The 19821-nt window shown below is 34.3% G+C and overlaps 1 protein-coding gene across 1 annotated transcript in view; it reads right to left on the reverse strand.

The window, feature by feature from the left end:
- Nucleotides 1–19821, reverse strand: part of LOC106719817 (uncharacterized protein CG43867) — a 237087-nt gene that overhangs the window by 143821 nt on the left and 73445 nt on the right. Inside the window, exons 2-3 of the mRNA XM_045680941.1 lie at nt 19147–19536; nt 15711–15870 (exon numbers count right to left, since the gene is read on the reverse strand). Coding sequence (XP_045536897.1) covers nt 15711–15870; nt 19147–19298 — 312 coding nt within the window. The 5' untranslated portion in view covers nt 19299–19536. The remainder of the gene's footprint in view (nt 1–15710; nt 15871–19146; nt 19537–19821) is intronic.

Consider the following 19821-nt stretch of genomic DNA (forward strand, 5'->3'; position numbering starts at 1 on the left):
GCTTTTGCACATCTTTAACTGCTCTGTGGCTGACTGGGAACAATACATAGAGTACTTTATATAGTTCAATACAATAACAGTATTTTGGTTCGGAAAATTTGTTATTTACAAATTCAACAAATTTAAATATTATATTTTTAGACATTTGAATTATTATAAAATAAATAATAATGGTTTTCAGAATTGGGAATGACATTTAAAAATATCTAACTTGAAAAAGTTTCGAGAAACGAAGACCTCTTACCGTAATTGGGATGACAAAAATAGGCATTCTGTAAAAAAACATTGAATTTTCTGAGATAGAAATTTGTAAAGCCACGTCGTGAACAAACTCAGGTAGAGTAATTGGGATCAAATTTAATCAATATCGAGTTACGACAAAAGATTAGAAGGAATGGTATTCGAAATAAGATGTTCACGGATTAAATTTTTCTTGCTTTAAAAGCAGCATCATATTAGAATGCCACAGGAATAAAATATATTATTTTGTAGTATACAAATAACTGATAGAAAACTCTTTATATGTTAAAAAAAAATGGAACTTTAATGTAATGTAGAGTAATTATTTTCCACCACAATTTCTTCTACATTTTAGTTATATTTGTTTTTAACAAAAACTGATGTTTGAACAAGTGCTCTACCTCTGACCCACCGACGCTCTCTCTCTTTCGGTTCTTTATCAAATGCTTATAATACCGATCCACTGCTTTTAGTGTTACAGTAAAAATGTTACCGTAAATTCAATTTTAACTTTTAAAACGGTGACTCATTCGTAGCTTTTCATATTGTCAGATTAATTCTCCCTTCCGTACTCATTAATGCATAGACACATCCGAGCAGTTTAAGCAACAATATGGGGCTACGTGCAGCGACGTGCCGTTTGGAACAAAAAGCCAAATTTGAATGTGAAACACATCGAGCATGAATGAGGAACGCGTGGAGGGGAACAATTTTAAAACTGTTTTTTACATATCTAATGTTTAATGGTGGTTTTAGCTTATATTTAATAATATTTTCTTTTGCTTTTTTAACACAGTGTTTTAAGACAACTATGGTAATAGTATCCCATCAGTTTAACGTCTTTAAATCGTGCTCATAGGCCTTTTAAATAAAAATAGCAATTATTTTCTATTACTAATTAACTATTAAGTTTTAAATAGCAAAGTCGAGCAATTTTAGTTGCAATCAGATTTAAGATCAAAGAAATACATCGGCAGACTTGAATTTGTTACCAAAAAAAGTAGTACCTATTGCTAATCAAAGTGTTAACATAAAAGTTTAGTAGTACCTAATACGCTTTTGGTAACTATATCCTTTACCACGTCGTATCTTCCGTGATAGTTTACTGTAGGAACGTGTGGAATTCAATTTGGTATGGTAAGCGCCGCGGGCGGATCGCGCGTAGGGCAAAGCGGAGCGTTACTATAATATAGCTTTCATCGGTTGTACAAATATTGAGTTTGAATCTACCATGTTGTATATTGAATTTGATATTCCCTTTAAAGTAAAAGATTCTGTCTAGATGTATTTTGTTTACTATTTATCTTGAAGTCTAGCGGTAAAATGTCATGTAAATTCTAGTAAATAATGACATGATATTTGTAAATAACGAATATAAATTATTCTAGAACCTAAAACTAAAAACCTTAAAAAATATAATATAAAAACTAAAATATATCAGTAAATAATTCTAGTAAATAAAATAAAAAGTATTAAAACAACTTGACAATAATGTATGTTACTTCATTTTTAATTTAACGAATTCTCAAGAGTCAGTTTCCACATATTAAAGTAGGAAGTTCATTGTCCTTGTAACAAGGAAAGTCGGTGACGCCGCGTCTTTGATTCAATATCGTAAATTAAGCAGAGTACAGATGTTAGCGCTGTCGTTTTAACGACTGCTAACACGCTTTAAAATTTCATTCGTTTTCTTTATTAAAATGTCTAAATGACAACATGTCTCTAAAGAAATGACGAAATTAAATAAAACTTACAATAAAGAACTCATTCCACTTTTACTATTTAAAAAGAAAATACACATAAGTGGTTTTTATAATTTCAAAGTATTGTGCTAGACTTTTTAAAAAAAAGTTAATTTTTTAAAAGCAAAAAAGTTGAACTAAATCGTTAGTAACGCGCACCCCTTTCGAGCCTGTCACTTTTCAGAAGATTACAAGCTCGGAGAGACGCTTGAAATTTTTTAGCAGGTAAAAGCTCTACGCTGTCGCTACGAAATTATTACACTAAGCCAGAAGTAAGGGAAATTCCGAAGCATTCGTTCTAATTGAATCGCAGCGAAATTTCGTTTGGTATTGGCGACCGAGTTTGCAAAGAATTTGAAGTTATTTTTGAAGTCGATTTTGTGAAAATGTTTTACTTTTGTAAAATTAAAATGAAAATGTGATCATTTTGAAATAGCAAAATTTACGAAGTCATAATTATCAAATGTAGGGAAATTCTATTTAGTTTCTTTCTTGATTTTTGCAATGAATTGATTTTTAATTTTTATCGCTGTTATATTTCCCTAACTACCACTAACATCTACGTAGCAAACCAGTCTAATCTGGCGAACAAGTTAGCAATAGTGCTGCAAGTTGGTCGCTATCTCCACAGAACGCCGCCGGCTACGCGCCGCACTTGACGTCCCGACAGATGTCATGATCGAGTCGATACCAGTCTGTTGTTAAAATTAATGCTCTAACTTATAACTACAAAGTTAAACAAATCCCACTGCCTGTAACAAAAGATATTGTTATCCCTGTTTTTTATACAAAATGAGAGAGACGGCAATACCGATTTAGTTTAGTTACATTTTAGTTATTGTAAATGTATTTTTAACGCCGTGTTTAAACTGGGCATTGGCGGCTCTCCATCGAAGAACGCTTTAATCAGCCTTCTTCCGTTCGCCCAGCGTTCAAATGCAACTGCTCGATAAAAAAGCGTTACGTTTTAAAATCGCTGCCGTATGACAACTTACTCCGCTGGCGCAGCGACCCAAAGTGGGTCTTCGACTCCACAACAAGAGATCTTCTTCTCTTTTGTCGAAGTCGAAAACAAGAAAATTATAGTCAATCAATTGAGAACTTTACAAAAGTGAGACTAAACTTTACAACAACCATTCTAAATTATCATATAAAATAAATAATGATACTAAATGCAATAAAAAATAAATAAAATAAATAGTATTAAGTTAATTAATTTTTTTGAATTATCGTATTTCAGGAAGTTTCAGTCTTCGTAACGTACGAAGTTATATTGCGTTATTTACATAGTATTCTAGCTATGATATCAAATAGTCTCCTGACAAAGTGAATACGACACTTACAGTATCCCTGCGGAGCGATTACGACGCATCAGCGGCAAGGGTTGCGGTATCTCAGCCAGAGCTCTTGTATTTAACTTTACAGTAATACACTAAGTTTACCAATCTCTGAGCTATTTGCCTGGGGCTTGTCTAGGAAGTATTACTGTCAAATCGTAGTAAAATCTTACTAATATTATAAATGCGAATGTTTAGCTGAATGGATGTTTGTTTGAAGGTATCTCCGGAACGGCTGAACGGATCTCGATGAAATTCGACATAGATGTCGAACATAATCTGGAAGAACACATAGCTTACTAATTTAGATTTTTTTATTTCTCGCGGACATAGTCGCGGGCGACGTCTAGTTGTATATAAAGATCAAAAGTGTATAATATAAAAATAAAATTTTAGTTTTATTTTACTCACAGAAATAGTATAAACTCATTTTTATTTGATCATAGAAAATAAATAAATTAATAAATTTAGTTCATAAATTCTGAGATAGAATTTATAAATATCAACATCCTTGAGTCTATATAGCTGTTATTATTTACTGACTACAGATTAATTAATAACTCACTGTATTTTCCGAATAATCACTAAATTAAATATTCTTTATTATAACCAAGTCAATAATAATATTAATGGAAAAACTTTAAGACGACGAATCATAAAGAATCACTCACCAGTTCTCGAAGTATTCAAGAGTTCCTACACGGTTTTAATAGCAATCTTAAACAGCGAGGGTCGTGGGGAGAGACGGCTAAAAGGAGACACTCGTGTTGGAATTTTTAATTCAATTATGATAGCAATCTTGTTTAATGACCGACGGGTAACGGCCGAGGACGCATTTTTTATATATCCCATTTTCTCCGTGTCTACCCTCTTCTTCATCTCACGTAAACACGAACGTAATTTGTAGATAGGATAGAATTTTGTTTATTCCTTAAAAAACTGAATAGAAATTAAATCGTTTTTATTTAAAAAAGCTTTATAACTTTCAATTATGTGCACATTTTTAGTAACGTAGTTTAATAATAAATCTCTTGTGTGTTTTACAAAAAATACTGGAAAAGAGAAGCATAACAAACTTTTAAAAACAACATTTCAGAGAAATTAAAAAAAAACTAAAACTGTTAATCGTCTAATGTAGTAATACACTAGTTGGAATAAGACATACCAGAGAAAGACAATTTTTTTTTTTAATCAAATCAATAGCGTTTCATAGTATTTTATTTTTAATTTCCACAAACCAGAAATTGAACAAATTACCCACCGGCACAGGATCAGAACGAACGAAATTAAATTTGGTTTTTTATCTGAGTAAAAAATCCATAGCGATAAATTTATCAGGCCAGGCCAAAAAGTTTTTTATGTTAATTCAATCAAACGGCAGGACTGGCTTATGTTTGATAAAGAGAAGACCGGGGAAGGCTTTTTTCAATTGTTAATATCTTACCCACTGCTGTGTCGATATAGTTATAATATTTGAAGATTTTAACGTCGTTTTTATCTAATTTATCATCGGCCAGTTACACACATTTTTTTTCTTATATCTTCTTTAATACTATTCATCTTTTCTATTAAATTACATAAAACCTTATTGCATTTAAGTATTTAAACCTACCCTGGCACAATCTATTGGTATACTTGTAGTAAATTTTTATGGTACTTTCCGGGCGCCACTTTTTCAATGTATCATTTTTAAATCTATATCTATATATATAAAAGAAAGTCGTGTTAGTTACACCATTTATAACTCAAGAACGGCTGAATCGATTTGACTGAATATTTATGGGGAGGTAGCTTAGAACCAGGAAACAGACATAGGATAATTTTTACCCCGTTTTCTATTTTTTTATTCCGCGCGGACGGAGTCGCGGGTAAAAGCTAGTTTTATATATATATATAAGACTGTCTCCTTATTTATATCCAATATATTCCAAAGATCTTGAGATATATAATAACTCATACAACAAGTAACAGAATTTAACTTGCGCTCTGCACGTGATAGTAAAATCTTGTCGTGGCGTTGAATTATCACATGAACTGTATAGTGGAGTGTAACTTACGGGCACAGACTGTCATGATGGCTGGCCAAACCACCGCAACTTTATATTAGAGCATTTAGCTGTCCTCATATCAGTTGCAGAGATATCCTACGATGTTTGCGGTATTCTGATATTACTTAGTCAATATGACAGTGGGATCTTTGGAGGATTGAATCATAAAAAGCCATGTTAGAAATACAAAAATGTTAACAGTTTTAATTTATTTTTGTATAATTTTGTTACGATGTTAATCTACGCTGCAACTTATATGAAGTGTAAACATTAAAAAAGAAATAAAACAAATTGAATAATTTATATCGGTAGAGGTTAATTCTATAAGTAAATTTTGATTAAAAAAAAAACTCGTCTCGAACTGCATTTTATCCACTTAATGAGCTTTTGTCACTTATATTCTAGAACTAGTGCAGACAAGGGTCAATAACAGCGAGTCTCGATGACACTTCTATTATAAGTAGGGCTAAGCTGTGACACTTTAAAAGCAAGAATATCTCCAGAGATGGTCAACATTTTTAATCACACTTGTCTGCTAATTTACTATGAGTTTGTCCTGTATTTCAAAATATCAAACAATTTAAGAAAAAAACAATAATTAGAACGATTTTCGATTAGTCTTCTCTTATACCTAAAAATGGAGAGGTTCTTAAGCACGTTTCCAATTATAAGATGTCAAAACCATTTTTGTAAAATCCATTTGAACTAAATTAATTCCAAGAAGCATGAACGATTGTCAAAGATAAGAAAAATTAAGCACGCTTTATCCGAACTGAAGTTTAAGATCTTATAGCGATTTCTTTGGATAGTGTTTAATGTTAGCAATTTGTAATGCTTCAGGAAAGGTGTAAGCGAACTGCATCCCCTCGTTATTCAAGGGTAAGTGATCGAGTAGTGGACTCTTGAAGAAAATAACCAACACAGACTAAAAACAGACTTTTAAGGTTATACTGAATTCAAGTTTTAGATAAGGATTTAACTAAAGTAAAATAAAGCTAGATTTAAATGTGTTTGACTTCTACTCTGTCAATGTTAATTTTTTTATACGTGACTTCGTAAAAAAGTGTTCGAAGAATTACAACAGGTGCTAGGAAATAATGAAAAAAGTAAAATCCAATCAAATTTACATTAACGAATTGAAATTGAAAACGACGACTTAGTTCGTGTGCTAAGTAATTAAAGTGTAAAAAGAACAGAAAGTAATTTAGTTCGATAAGTAAAATCATAAATTACATTCCGCCCGAGACCTTCAAGTATCCTTGACCGGGGATTTGTAAATTAAAGGGAAATTCCCATTTTTATTAAAATTTTTAGCACTTATAATACCCCTTTGGAAGTTGTGAAAATTGGTGTAAAATCAGGCAACAAAAAAAATATTTAAAATATAATCCTTCGGCCACGCCTTCACCTACGCCTATAGCGAGACGTTCTTCGACGTTGACGTCGACTTCTATAAACCGATAAGGCTTTTTGAACCTGTGGGCATTAGTTTAACTAAATTATAACAGCTTATTAGCACCCCTCACCCCTGGTCAACGTCTTAAAATGTCAAAAGATCCTCTTTTTACTTTAGCTGTCATGGAAACTGTAAATGCCTCTGTGAGGCAAACAGTGACTACTCAGTCACAAAAAAAAATAGCTGTCATTTTCTTTTATGTCTATGTAGGTTTTATTTAAATTCTGACAGAAACATCAGCGATAGCAGCGCCTCTCTCCTGTTCAGATATTGACGGCTACGTCGTTTTTATATCTCAGGTGACTAAGTCACGGCAACAGCTAGAAATAATAATAACTAGTAATTCTTGGAACATATTGCGTATGTGACAAGAAAAATGTTATAGACGTAGACCATTCTTAGAGCCAGACGAAGTTGAATCAAAAGGCCATAATGAACATACGCGGCGATGTTGCTGCGACATGTTCTGATAACGTATTGCCTATTGAAAGAAAAACATATTATTTTTCTTAAAGATGCAATGTTATAGCCACAGAAAAGGACTAGAACAAAATGTCTTTGTTTTTATAAAAAAAATTGCTTTCTTTAGCTTCCTTAAGAATCATTTAAGAAGGTAAATTGACCATCTGTGTGAAAATAATGTTTCAGAAATTAGAGCATATATGACTAAGGCAGAGATGAATAGATGTTTTAACTACTTCATTTGTGTACTCATTTTTGTAAAATGTTATTTAGAATGAGTTTTTAATCGCTGTTCGTTCTTTAATCACGTAAAAGCTCGTTATACAAAAACGGCCAGTTACATTCTATTTGTCAAATTTAATTACTTTGAGCTGTCACGCTTCATACGATTTCAGTTTGATAAACAAAAACCTGAAATCACGCAAATTTAATCCGACTTTATTGGTGTTATGAAATAAGTTACTTTTTATTTCACTAAACGTACAAACGAAAATATAACTAAATATGTACTATGCTTTTTTAACTTTTATGTAAAATTATATTTTTTCATTAGCTGTGCAACTTTTGTTGGTAAATGAAATTCATGGGGGTTTCTATCAAGCTTCACAATTTCATCCTCAAAAGTCAGCTCCTTTTAGGAGCATCATTTTACAACAGTATTCGTGGTCATGTCGAAAGCATTTCGTAGTAAACCATGACGTGCTGTATTTTGTTGCCTTTTAATAACGTATGCGACAATAAAGACTGCTACACATCAGTTTTAACAGGAAAGTCGGAATATACAGTTAAAACGTATGTATTGAGACAAAACTGAAAATCAAATTTTGTCTACAAGTACCATTTAATTGTACAGTTAAAACTGAAGGTGTGAAGCTTAAGACCTAGCTACATTAATGGTCGAGGCAACTATCAAAAGAGATTTGCGAAAACGTAGGTTCATTTAAAGCGCGTGTCTTAATTTGCAAACACATTACGTGATAAGGGCACCTACATGATTCTAATTAGTGAGAGGCCGACGCACATCGGAAGCGCATTAGCCGCGTGTAATTAAGAGAGGCTGTGCCGCGCCGCCGCACCGCCGCGGTCGGACAACGTATAAATTTGCGTGCCCTGCGGTCATTGGAAACACTCGCCTTTTTCGATGGTCCAAGTGTTAAGCTAATAGCAATTTCGTAATTAATCACAATCTTTATCGTTACTAAATGATAAAGTTCGTGACGCAAAGGTCTTTTCTTGGTTTTGAATATCAAGATATTGAAAACAACTTATAGAATTCCTGGATTTTCGATAAAAAAGATGGATCATGGATGGATGAATAAATCTATTCTCCTTTTCGAAACCGATAATACACTGACTAGGTGTGTGCTATGTTTCAGAAACTTACGTGAATTCAATTTAGAAAAATACTTTTAGATATAAGCGAGTCATTGATCCGGCATCGATCGATGACCTCCATCAGCGAGGAACTTGAGTAAAAGAGAAATCTCTATAAGCAAGAAAAATGTCATGGTCCCTTAGACTCTCACTTATCCAGGTTCGACTGAAATTGTTTTGATAAAATATGAAATCGCTTTCTCCTATGACTTATGTATTGACACAATTCATTATACACTACATATTAAAGCGTGTATAAAAAGCCATACTACATTACACAACGCCACAGCAAAATAGCTATACATTATGTTTTTTCCTACCCATGACATAAGTCCTGAGGTAAAAATAAATGTTTTATATGTGAAAAAAATCTATAATAGTATCATACTGGCATGGTCAAATATTATTCAATCATATTGCACTATAGTATACATCGATCCTAAATGCAGCAGAGTATACACATACAGTTGGTACTATGTACGCAATGGACACGATCTCAATTCCATTTGCAGTTTCTCCACGCTACCGACGTGATTTCATACTCCATACCGCTTTATTACTATGGAACTGAACTGAAAGTATTTCCGAACGTCGACGCTTTCGAAGCGTGAACTATTCAACTAACGATCAATTTCCTATAAAATAATTTAATAGAAATGTATACAGTAATATGAATCTTTTATATTATTTCGAATTGGTGTCTGTCACAAGATCAATGGGCAGAAAAACTGCCTTTTGCTCACTAAATATATCACAGATATATAAAAAAAACGGTTTATTGTATACACAACAGTACAAAGTACTATGTGGATTGTAGACATAACAACGACTTCTGTCAAATTTCATTCAAAAAAGGAAAAAGGTCATGTTTATTTATTTCTTTAACAGCACTAGAATGACTAATAAAAATTTAACTCAATTTAAAACATAAGGTTTTATCAAAGATAATGACAAGGATGACGATCTCAGAAGCCCGCGGTAAAAGAGTTAGTTGTCGTTTGTGGAAGTTACTCTATCGCGTTCCATATAACTAATAATAATCGAGACATCAAATCAATCATTATTCATTAATCCATAAATCTTTTATAACGTAAACAAATAAATTTGATATCAAAATGCGTGTTGTTTCTCCGTACAATATTATCATAACAGTTTTTACGTCACAAATCATACATTTGACACACAATATCTGTATTGAGGCTGGTCATCTCTCTTTGGATAATATATTTGTTTCAGTCGGCAACTATTTGAGAAGGATTGATTTATAGAGACTGCTAGCGCCCGTGCGCGTGATGTATGACCCTTTTGAGATTAGCATAGAGTAATGAAAGTAAGACAAATTGCTTCAATAATAAAAAAAAATAAAAAATTAATGCCATTTTTTTTCGTTCTATTTACAAAATTACTAGTTGCAAATAAAGAATGATACCATTTTAACAGAAGAAAACGTGTTATAATCACCATGTTATAAATAAAAAAATATTTCCACCTTAGATACCACAAAGGCATGTTTTTTTTAATTAAAGATAGACACAGAAAGGGTTTTTCTAATAAACTTTTGTTAAAAATAAAGAAAAAATTAAATTAGTACATATACTTTAAACAATAATTTAAAAACTCTAAAATATGTCTACAATATTTTGCACATCCATGTAATGGTTTTAACGTTAAAAAAAATCATGCAATCTGAATGGTCTGAAAGTTAGCTGCTCTGTGCAAAACGTGCATAGTTGCAGAGCACGATTTGTAAAAGCTAAAGCCCCGAGTCTTCAGTAGTACAACATGCGATGCAGGCAGATGTAGGAAATTGGAAGTTTACGTTGATAAATGTATTTTAAAATTCTCCATTCTACACAATTTTACTTCTGTTTATAGGAAAGACAATGGTCATTCCGTTAAACATAAAAGGTTTTATTGCAAAAATGATATATCGCACTGATTTTATAAATTTTTATTATAAACTGTCAACTTAAGGGCTGTTTATACAAAACCAAATGTACCGCTTTCTGTTGCTGAGACTTAGGTTGTTCAATTGCAGTAAAGTGCTTAAGATCTTCCATATTTAACTGCTCGTGTACCATACGATTGTTTGAATGTTTTTGAAAAGTTTTATAAATATAAAAAACTATTGTTGTAGGAGATGTTCCTCTGCTGAATCGACTGGCCCCACGTTGGGCGCCAGATTGTAGGGGATGGGTGAGAGATAAGCCGAATTGGCCTAGTAACAACACCAGGTATTTGATTAACCGTTACAACCAAAGCAAGCGGTTATTTTATTAAGTTAGGCCGTCACTAGCGCAAGCAGCCTATATTAAGAGAAGGAGCTATTCGCTTTATATAATTAGTCACCAGGCGGCAAGCTAATATATACAAGGCAGAATCGCTCTTAGAACACTCTTGATCCTTGACTCTTAATCCAAACGTTTACATAATAAATGAATTAAGTAAAACCATACGACATTCGTCACCGCTTTATAAAACATATGTGGCGCCATCTATGATTCGTAGTCGGAACTAATGGGTTGTAGTACTATTGCGGACAGCGTCATTCGTATTATGCTGGAATATTTGTTACAATCTCCCCCTCAGTTTCAGAAGTAGTCCCGACGATGAAACTGGAAATAGAACTCTTCTGATTAGGTGGTCGTCCTCTCTTTCTGAGTGGTCGGACAGGAGCCGGCAATGATTGGGTACTTTCGGTATTCTTATAAGGCTGGAGTGCGGACGTATGGTATGTAACAATCAATCATTCGAGATTGTCTGCGTTTGCAATTTTATAAGATGCAGGACCATGTTGTTCCATTATTATATATGGACCATCGCGTCGGGGAGTAAACTTGGCGCTATATCCTTTAGAGGCTCTGCTAAATGAATGTACATTGGCAAGTACCAAATCTCCCATTTTGTATTGGGGACTGCTCCTCCGCGTCTTATCGTAGTGTTCCTTGCGTATCAAATTATTCTAATTCTCCAGGGCTTCAACGATTCGAACTATGGATGAATCTTTTAGTTGCTCTGTGCGGATGTCACCGGCACTGTGAGTTCGCATATCAACTGAGATTGCACAGGTAACACATTCTGCTCTAGTCTCATCGGTACATGGTGGACGAGACAGAGTGTCTGCGACGACGTTTGTTCTGCCAGGTTTGTAATAAATGGTAATGTTATATGCCTGCAGCTGAAGGGCCCATGTGGCTACTTTACCAGAAGGTTATTTTAGGGACATAAGCCATTTCAAGGCGTGATGATCCGTGAATAAAATGACGGGTACTCCTTCTATGTATCCTCTAAACTTCATTACAGCCCAGACCACTGCCAGAGCTTCTCGTTCTGTCGTTGAATAATTCCTTCCGGCGGCAGTTAAAAGTCGGCTTGAATATTCCACTGAATGTTCATCTTCACCCTCCCCCTCGATCAGAACAGCTCCTAAAGCATAGCTGCTAGCGTCAGTCTTAATAATGAAAGGCTTGGTCTCATTGGCCTGCCGAAATATCGGTACAGTTGTGAGTCTATGCTTAAGTTCGTCATATGCTTTCTGCTGTTCCGTAGACCATGTCCAAGTGACGGTTTTCTTAGTCAGTCTAGTCAGGGGTTCAGCGATAGTGGAGAAATTTTCAATAAACCTTCGATGCCAAGAACCGGTTTGCAAAAAGGTGAGTAGATGGCGAAGATTATTCGGTACCTACAGGAAGATTCGCTATTGCAGCTGTTGGAATTGTTCAGGATTGAGAACTATGTTGTGCAGTTGACGCGTAGTCCTGTCAGCAGTAGTTGTTTGACGTCGTCCTGACCTTGTGATGTACCTCGGCTGATTCGACTTGCCCGCGTTGGTCGCCAGATTGTAGGAGATGTTCCTCTGCTGAATCGACTGGCCCCACGTTGGGCGCCAGATTGTAGGGGATGGGTGAGAGATAAGCCGAATTGGCCTAGTAACAACACCAGGTATTTGATTAACCGTTACAACCAAAGCAAGCGGTTATTTTATTAAGTTAGGCCGTCACTAGCGCAAGCAGCCTATATTAAGAGAAGGAGCTATTCGCTTTATATAATTAGTCACCAGGCGGCAAGCTAATATATACAAGGCAAAATCGCTCTTAGAACACTCTTGATCCTTGACTCTTAATCCAAACGTTTACATAATAAATGAATTAAGTAAAACCAAACGACATTCGTCACCGCATTATAAAACATATGTGGCGCCATCTATGATTCGTAGTCGGAACTAATGGGTTGTAGTACTATTGCGGACAGCGTCATTCGTATTATGCTGGAATATTTGTTACATTGTTGTATTTTATTTTTGTCACGTTGAAATCTTTCACATATCCGACTAAAAAGGATGGACGTCATTTTCCCATTATGTTATATCAATAAATATTCAGTATGCATAAACACGTATTGGGAAAGGCATATTCCTAGCAATGGACAGATAAACGCTGTTGATGATGATGATGAAACAGTCATATCTTCTTACTATAACAAGTATTAAAAAATCATTAAGCGAATAATTAAATCCCCCGTATCATTAAACTCGGATTAATAACGCCCACATGTAAGACAAACAGATTCAAGTGAACGTGAATACTCGAACGTTTTAATTAAACGAAATCAAAGTGAATACGAAACATTTCCAATTCCCAGTCGATTAGGTTGTTGTAATCGGCGATACTCCAAAAACTGCCGCTGTTGACAATCCCACTTTAACAATTGCTTCGAACGACGTTTTACAACTTTCCTTTTGCTTAATTAAAAGTTTCCGCCTTCAATTTCGTAAAGTTCAACAAATTATTCCGAGCAATTTGAATTGTCAAATTGTTAATTACACCTTGGCGAAAACAAGACGATTTTGATTTAGGGGAGTTGTTTTGAAAAGTATTTTTATTGGCTAATCATTGTAACTTGCCTTTTAAATGGTTCAATACATTTATTTATTGTGTACACGCCCATTACCCGGATAATTATGTTATAAAATCGTTAATAAAATATAAAAAATTAAAACAAAAGTGTGTTGTGTCAATAGTAAAATGAAAAAAGTAACAGAAACCTTAACTTTTAACAACATTTACCTTTAATTTACTAGAAATTTCAAAACTCTTGAGAAAATATAAAGGAAAAACCAATCATAAATTGCAACGTCGCTACCATGTCTGTCGTAAACCCTACATTCGCACCATTAACTACGAAGGGAAGCGAACAAAATCATACGTCACGATACCGTATATGAAAACAATAAAAATCATTCGGTTAGAAAACAACGCCTGATAACGTAAAACAAAAAGCTCTATGTTTCGGCCTTTGAATTTTAAAAGACAGGACCTGTCAAGCTCACGTTCTCCACTGTTATATGAAAATAATAACTTCTAAACTTGCATACAAGTACATTTTTAGTAAGTATGTACTACTAAAGACGTGTCAGCATGATACACGTGTGATTGTCATATTCCGTGAATAATGGCAGAATTAATTTAGTACAACGATGGATATCTAGTCCTATTCTCTATATTCATGGTTTCGGTTACATCGAGCATGAATCTTATCTGTTTCGAAACTCGAACAAACAAACGTTTGTCTCAGTTTTAACTCGGTGGAGATTATTTGTATAGAGATAAGAGGTCAGTGCTTTCTTTTTGAACTAGTTTTATTTGTTTAGATTGTTTTGATCGTTCTACGAGCATTAAATGTTTGTTATACAAACACTTACAAGTTGTAGTCATAAAAAATTATAATGACACTTGCTTTAAATATGTTAAATTATTAATTATTAACAATCTTACTTCTTACTAATTATAAATGCGAATGTTTAGATGGAAGATGTTTGAAAGTATCTCCAAAACGGCTTAAGGGGTGTCTATGAAATTTGGCATAGATGTAGAGCATAGTCTGAAAGAACACATAAGCTAATTTAGTTTTTTTTTTTATTTCGCGCGTATGGAATCGCGGGAGACAACAAGCATTTCACTAAAAATTGTCAAAAGTCATTATCGGGGTTGTTCATCTCCGCCTAGCAGCATTATAATTGGTTTTAAAACATCACATTATACAATTGACTTATTTTGACATTATAATAAAAAATACATCAAGGCATCAATCAAAAACTCTTTCCTACTTACAACGCAAAAACTTAACGTCAACGTGAATAATGTCTACGTAAATGAAATCCCACGGCTATAAAGAACAGATGACGATCTCACGGCCAACTCACAGACTTCGATTCTGCTCCGTTGCCGACACTCCGAAGAATGTTGGTAACTTTGGTAGTTTGAACTGAGAGTTTTGGAGTTTCCATGAAAACGCTTTTCATTGTTCTAACTATATCCATCTAAATCTACTATATCCATTGATTTTTACATCCAATATGTTTAAAACTATAGCACTAACGGTGACAATATATTGATTCTTTGTGGGAAGGGAATTTAATTTCTTGACTGTATAATTGTTGACTAATTAAGTCAAAAACTTAAACAAATCACCGAAATTAAATACCAAAACCAGTTCCAGTTTCTTTTTAGAAAGTATACTTATTATACGCATAATTACAATGTACTTAAAAACATTATTTAAAATTTTTGCACAACCACAAAGATAACTTAAGAATTTAATTAAAAACAACTATGACAAATATTTATCTTTTGCACAGTTAAAAATAATTTTAAAACGAGATTATAAAATGGGACAGATTTAAAGCAAAAGCTCTCAAAGCTAAGTATCAACTTCGCTCAACTTATTTAGCATTTTAAATATAGTGTTGGCGAGGCAGTGGCGCTGCTTTAAAATGGCCACAATAAGGCTTAAGTTTTTATCTGCGTATTAACAAGAAATATAACGAACACTTTGTACGCTGTCACTATTAAATGTATTTGATAAAAAATTAGTTGTAACTAAAATTTATTTTACAAATGCGATAAATACTCTCTAAAAAATGGAAATCTACATGTTTTATTTCACCTTTGCTTTTAATCGGGGCCACAATTTATTCTAGTTTTACCATTTTTTTTAATTTAGTTTTTAATAAAGATAAATCATCCTGTACGCAATTGTAAAGAGAACATACCTTATCTCTGAGCATGTCGCGCACCCTGGTGGCCTGATGACGACTCCGGTGCAACTCCAATTGTAGCTCCAGACACCTCTCCTGCCAGTTGACGCCGCCGAACTCAGCCGCCGCCAGCTCAAACTCCAAAGGATCCAAGTGTGAGGAATGGCCGAGAGGTCTGCAAAATATATTTACAATGAACTAAGATCATTAAAAAAAAAGAATTAGCAAGATTTTTAACACTTGGAAGAAGAATACGAATCCTTAAAACCGGTTGTGAAGTTTAGACTACAGGCGGTAGATCGAACATACAGACCTAAATCAAATTAAGATATCAAAAGAAGATTCAAGGTAGCTGTAATTCACTCAATGAAGACGAGACCTAACCTTAAAAAGTGAACACAACACAATAATGATTGTTTTGGCATCAACAAACTGTGCTTTGAAATAAATAAAAAATGAGACAGACAGTAACTGCACATGTGATATTTACAAAGATATAGAAAGAACGATGGGAATTTCAAACAGCAACTCCTCGAGATGTTCTCATGAATAAAAACATTACGTACTAATCAATTCGCTACTAAGACTTTTTACGATACGGTATCTTGAGGTCGACGAACTGATGCCAAGCTAAGAGCAATATTAACTGAACTGATAATTTATCGTTACAAGTTAGTAAATAACCAAATAAACAATTTAAAAAAAACTTGAGAGGTGTCAAGGGACACCCGGATGGAACGAAGTTCCTTTCGATTAATTAGTGAAGGAACCAATGTTTATTCTTTGAATAAAAAACTTAAGTCTTCACAAGAAGTACATTTTATTTCTATGAATTTTCGTTATATATTGTCACGTCGTTGCCATGGTGATATAGCAAAAAGTGTCGTGACAACTTTTCGTAAGAATTTTTTCCGTCTAGCCCCCTTTCACAACGCGCGATAAGGAAATTCGTTCCAAAAAAAAAAAACATTTTACCTATAGATTTACCAGATTTACAAAATTTATTCAAAATACTAAAGTCAGACTCATCATAAAAAAAGAAAATAATTTTTTACTAAACACTTACAAGATTTCTCTTCCGAATTATATTTGTAAAAGACATACTTCGACTATTCGACTCGTCTTGATTTGTAAAAGTTGCGGTAGTTATAGGATTTTTCCGGATAAAGCCGTCGTTATTCGCCGGAATTTTTCTTTCGAATCGTGGGTACGGTCCATTATAGACCGTAATAAAGCTTATATTGAATTAAATAGACCAGAACTCAATAGCTCTTATGAATATTATAAACAAAACAGTTACCAAAGAAATATGTTTGCCAGGAAACAAATATGAGATACAATAATGTATTACACAAACACAAACACAAAAGTTGTAAATTACACAAACACAAAAGATATTTAACAATGTGTATTACAGTTTAAAAATTGGTAAATAAGAAAATATAAATTATAAAATACAAATATTATTTTATTTTGCTTTATTAAAAAACCTTTTCGAACCGGCGATACTGGCCACAAACGAATGACATCATTGAAAATTAAGTATCTTTGTCTTAAACGAGTCATTAATTTTATGTAGAGATTTAAAAACACTTTTTATATTTCAGCAATCAGTGATCGATTTCACGTAAAGAGCAGTGATACATTGATGTTAAAGGTTTCGAATTAATAACAAAACAAAAATATTATTTTCTTTAGATACTTCGAGGCAACAAACGTCTACTTTATTTCAAGGTTTAATTAATCAAATAGTTTAAAATAGTCCACATATACGATATTCGAAGCCCAGTGAACACGATCCCTAATATATGAATTAATCCGACGAATACAAGCCTATTTGCGATTTATATTCAATGATTTGCACAGCGGAACAAATTTAATTCAGTCTGGACAAATAACGGACGCATGTGTTAATAGATTTTTACAAATGAGAGAACAAACAAATGACGCAATTATTTAAATTTGTGAATAAATCATTTGGGATGGGATTGATTGCGTGGTATTATAAATACATTTTATTAAAACTGGATCTGTGAAATAAAATCTGTGTGTGTAAAATCTACACGTGTGTAGACGAAACTGAAAACTGTATAATTTAACTGAATAGTCCAACTGTTCAATTAAAACTGCAGTGTTTCGCGAGTTTAAGATAACATTAGTATTATCAAGCTGAATGTTTTAAATAAAAGAGGGTTCGTTCTTCTTCTTCGTGCTCATCTTGAAGTGCCTTCACTGATGTGTCGACGAGCTGCTTCCGCACCGCTCTGTCCGCGGCCTGTCTCATGGCGGTCGGAATGTTGAGCCCCAATATTGTCTGGACTTGGTCAGACCAACGGATAGGCGATCGTCCCCTTGCTCTTTTACCCTCGACTTTCCCTACTACAACCAACCCAAAAGAGGGTATATCACGAATATTATCGATATGCGTTTTCATAACGCTATCGGAAATATGTCAAAATGTATATGATATTTGCCGTTGTACTTTACGCCCGGTAAAGGGGCGCTGTACAAATCTAATACATGTTTTGTCGATGACATTACCATAACTTTCTCGCAAGTTTTCGTACTAAGTCCTCAAAAAGTATATTATAAAATTTCAAAACATAAAAAGTTCCTTCGTGTGAATTATTTTCAGTCAATATGAAAAACTCTACATCATCATTAGCCAAAATCAGCAAAGCAAGTTTCCCATATTTCAGCATATATTAATAAGGCAGAATATACGATTATGATTCTCGCAATATGCAAGTTAGAGAGCTGTGCACATACAGGGGCGAATTGCGATGACGTAGGGCATATAGAATAGCGGAGCTACATTGAACTCCTCTATTAGTTTCACACGAGGGCAGAAAGTGTGGCAGAACTGTACAGTGCAGTACTGCTATCGATAGAACACGTACGCCAATACAGAACAATACTGTTTTGACAGCAGTGTCCTCTCAGTGTGACAATAGCAATGCTGCACTGTGCACTGCTCTGCCTTAGTGTGCATCAGGCATAATGGAACTGCTTGCGTTCATAAGCGAAGTGATATTATGCAATCAGCGAGCCGCATATATAACGCTTATACTCAACGCCTCCTCGTTACAGAGCATCAAACTAATTTCATATCACATAAACTTTATTATTGGTATGACACAATTTCCTTTATGTTCTACAATGGCACGAAACATTTTAAAATAGATTTTGAATGTTGCTAGATATTTTGGATTAGGACGTTACAAAAAAAATCTAAGATTGTAGATCACGCGTTTGATATAAGCTCACTTCATCGATGAGTTAACTGTACAAGGGTAGAGGTAAAAAATAAGCTTGCGTAGCGTCTGCTTCAACGCTACGGATTAGTACATTAGCACTGTACTATAACATTTTTGTACTACCCTACATTTGTTACAAATATTTCATTGTATTCAGGACGTAAGTACTTTAAAATACTCAAATAACTGCTTACCTAGGCGGTGGAGGCGGCGGCTCTCTCGAGCGGCGCGGCAGCAGGCGTGGGCTGTTCGGCGTGCTCGCCGAGTGGCCCGCCCCGCTTATGTCCGTGAACCGAGACAGTGGGTCGAAAATCTGCGACAGCCGCCGCGACCGCTCCTCCGACATTATTCACAATTAACACAACACAACACTTAACACTAAACAACATCACATCACTACACGAAAGTCAACAAGCAAATGACTATTTAAAATAACGTAAACCGCTGAAGCGATTGTCCAGCGCCGCTAACAGATGGCGCTGTACACACTGATGTGCGAGTCGATTCGCCATTCGATCCGCCATCTTGAATGCGTCTGATCTTTTTCACAGTTTAATGCACCTCTGCTCGTGGTATTTTGAGCGCTGAAAAAGAAATAAATAGGTATTAGTCGACACGTCGATGTAGAATTAGGAAAGGTGAGTCAATTAGCTTGTGTGAAATTTTGGACGGGTTTCAAAGTGAATCAAGTTTCGAGTTAAGATCGTTCCGGAAATGTTGTCGACGGGAATACGGAAACCGTTTCCTTTGCCCCAGTAAATTTAATGATAATTTTTAAGAATATATGATTATTTAAATATATGATTACTTAATCGCGATCTTCAAACGTCCTTTCCGAGAAATCTTAACTTTTTTTGTACAATTCCCCA

Source organism: Papilio machaon, chromosome 14 (assembly GCF_912999745.1).
Source record: "Papilio machaon chromosome 14, ilPapMach1.1, whole genome shotgun sequence".
In the NCBI taxonomy this organism is placed as follows: Eukaryota; Metazoa; Arthropoda; class Insecta; order Lepidoptera; family Papilionidae; genus Papilio; species Papilio machaon.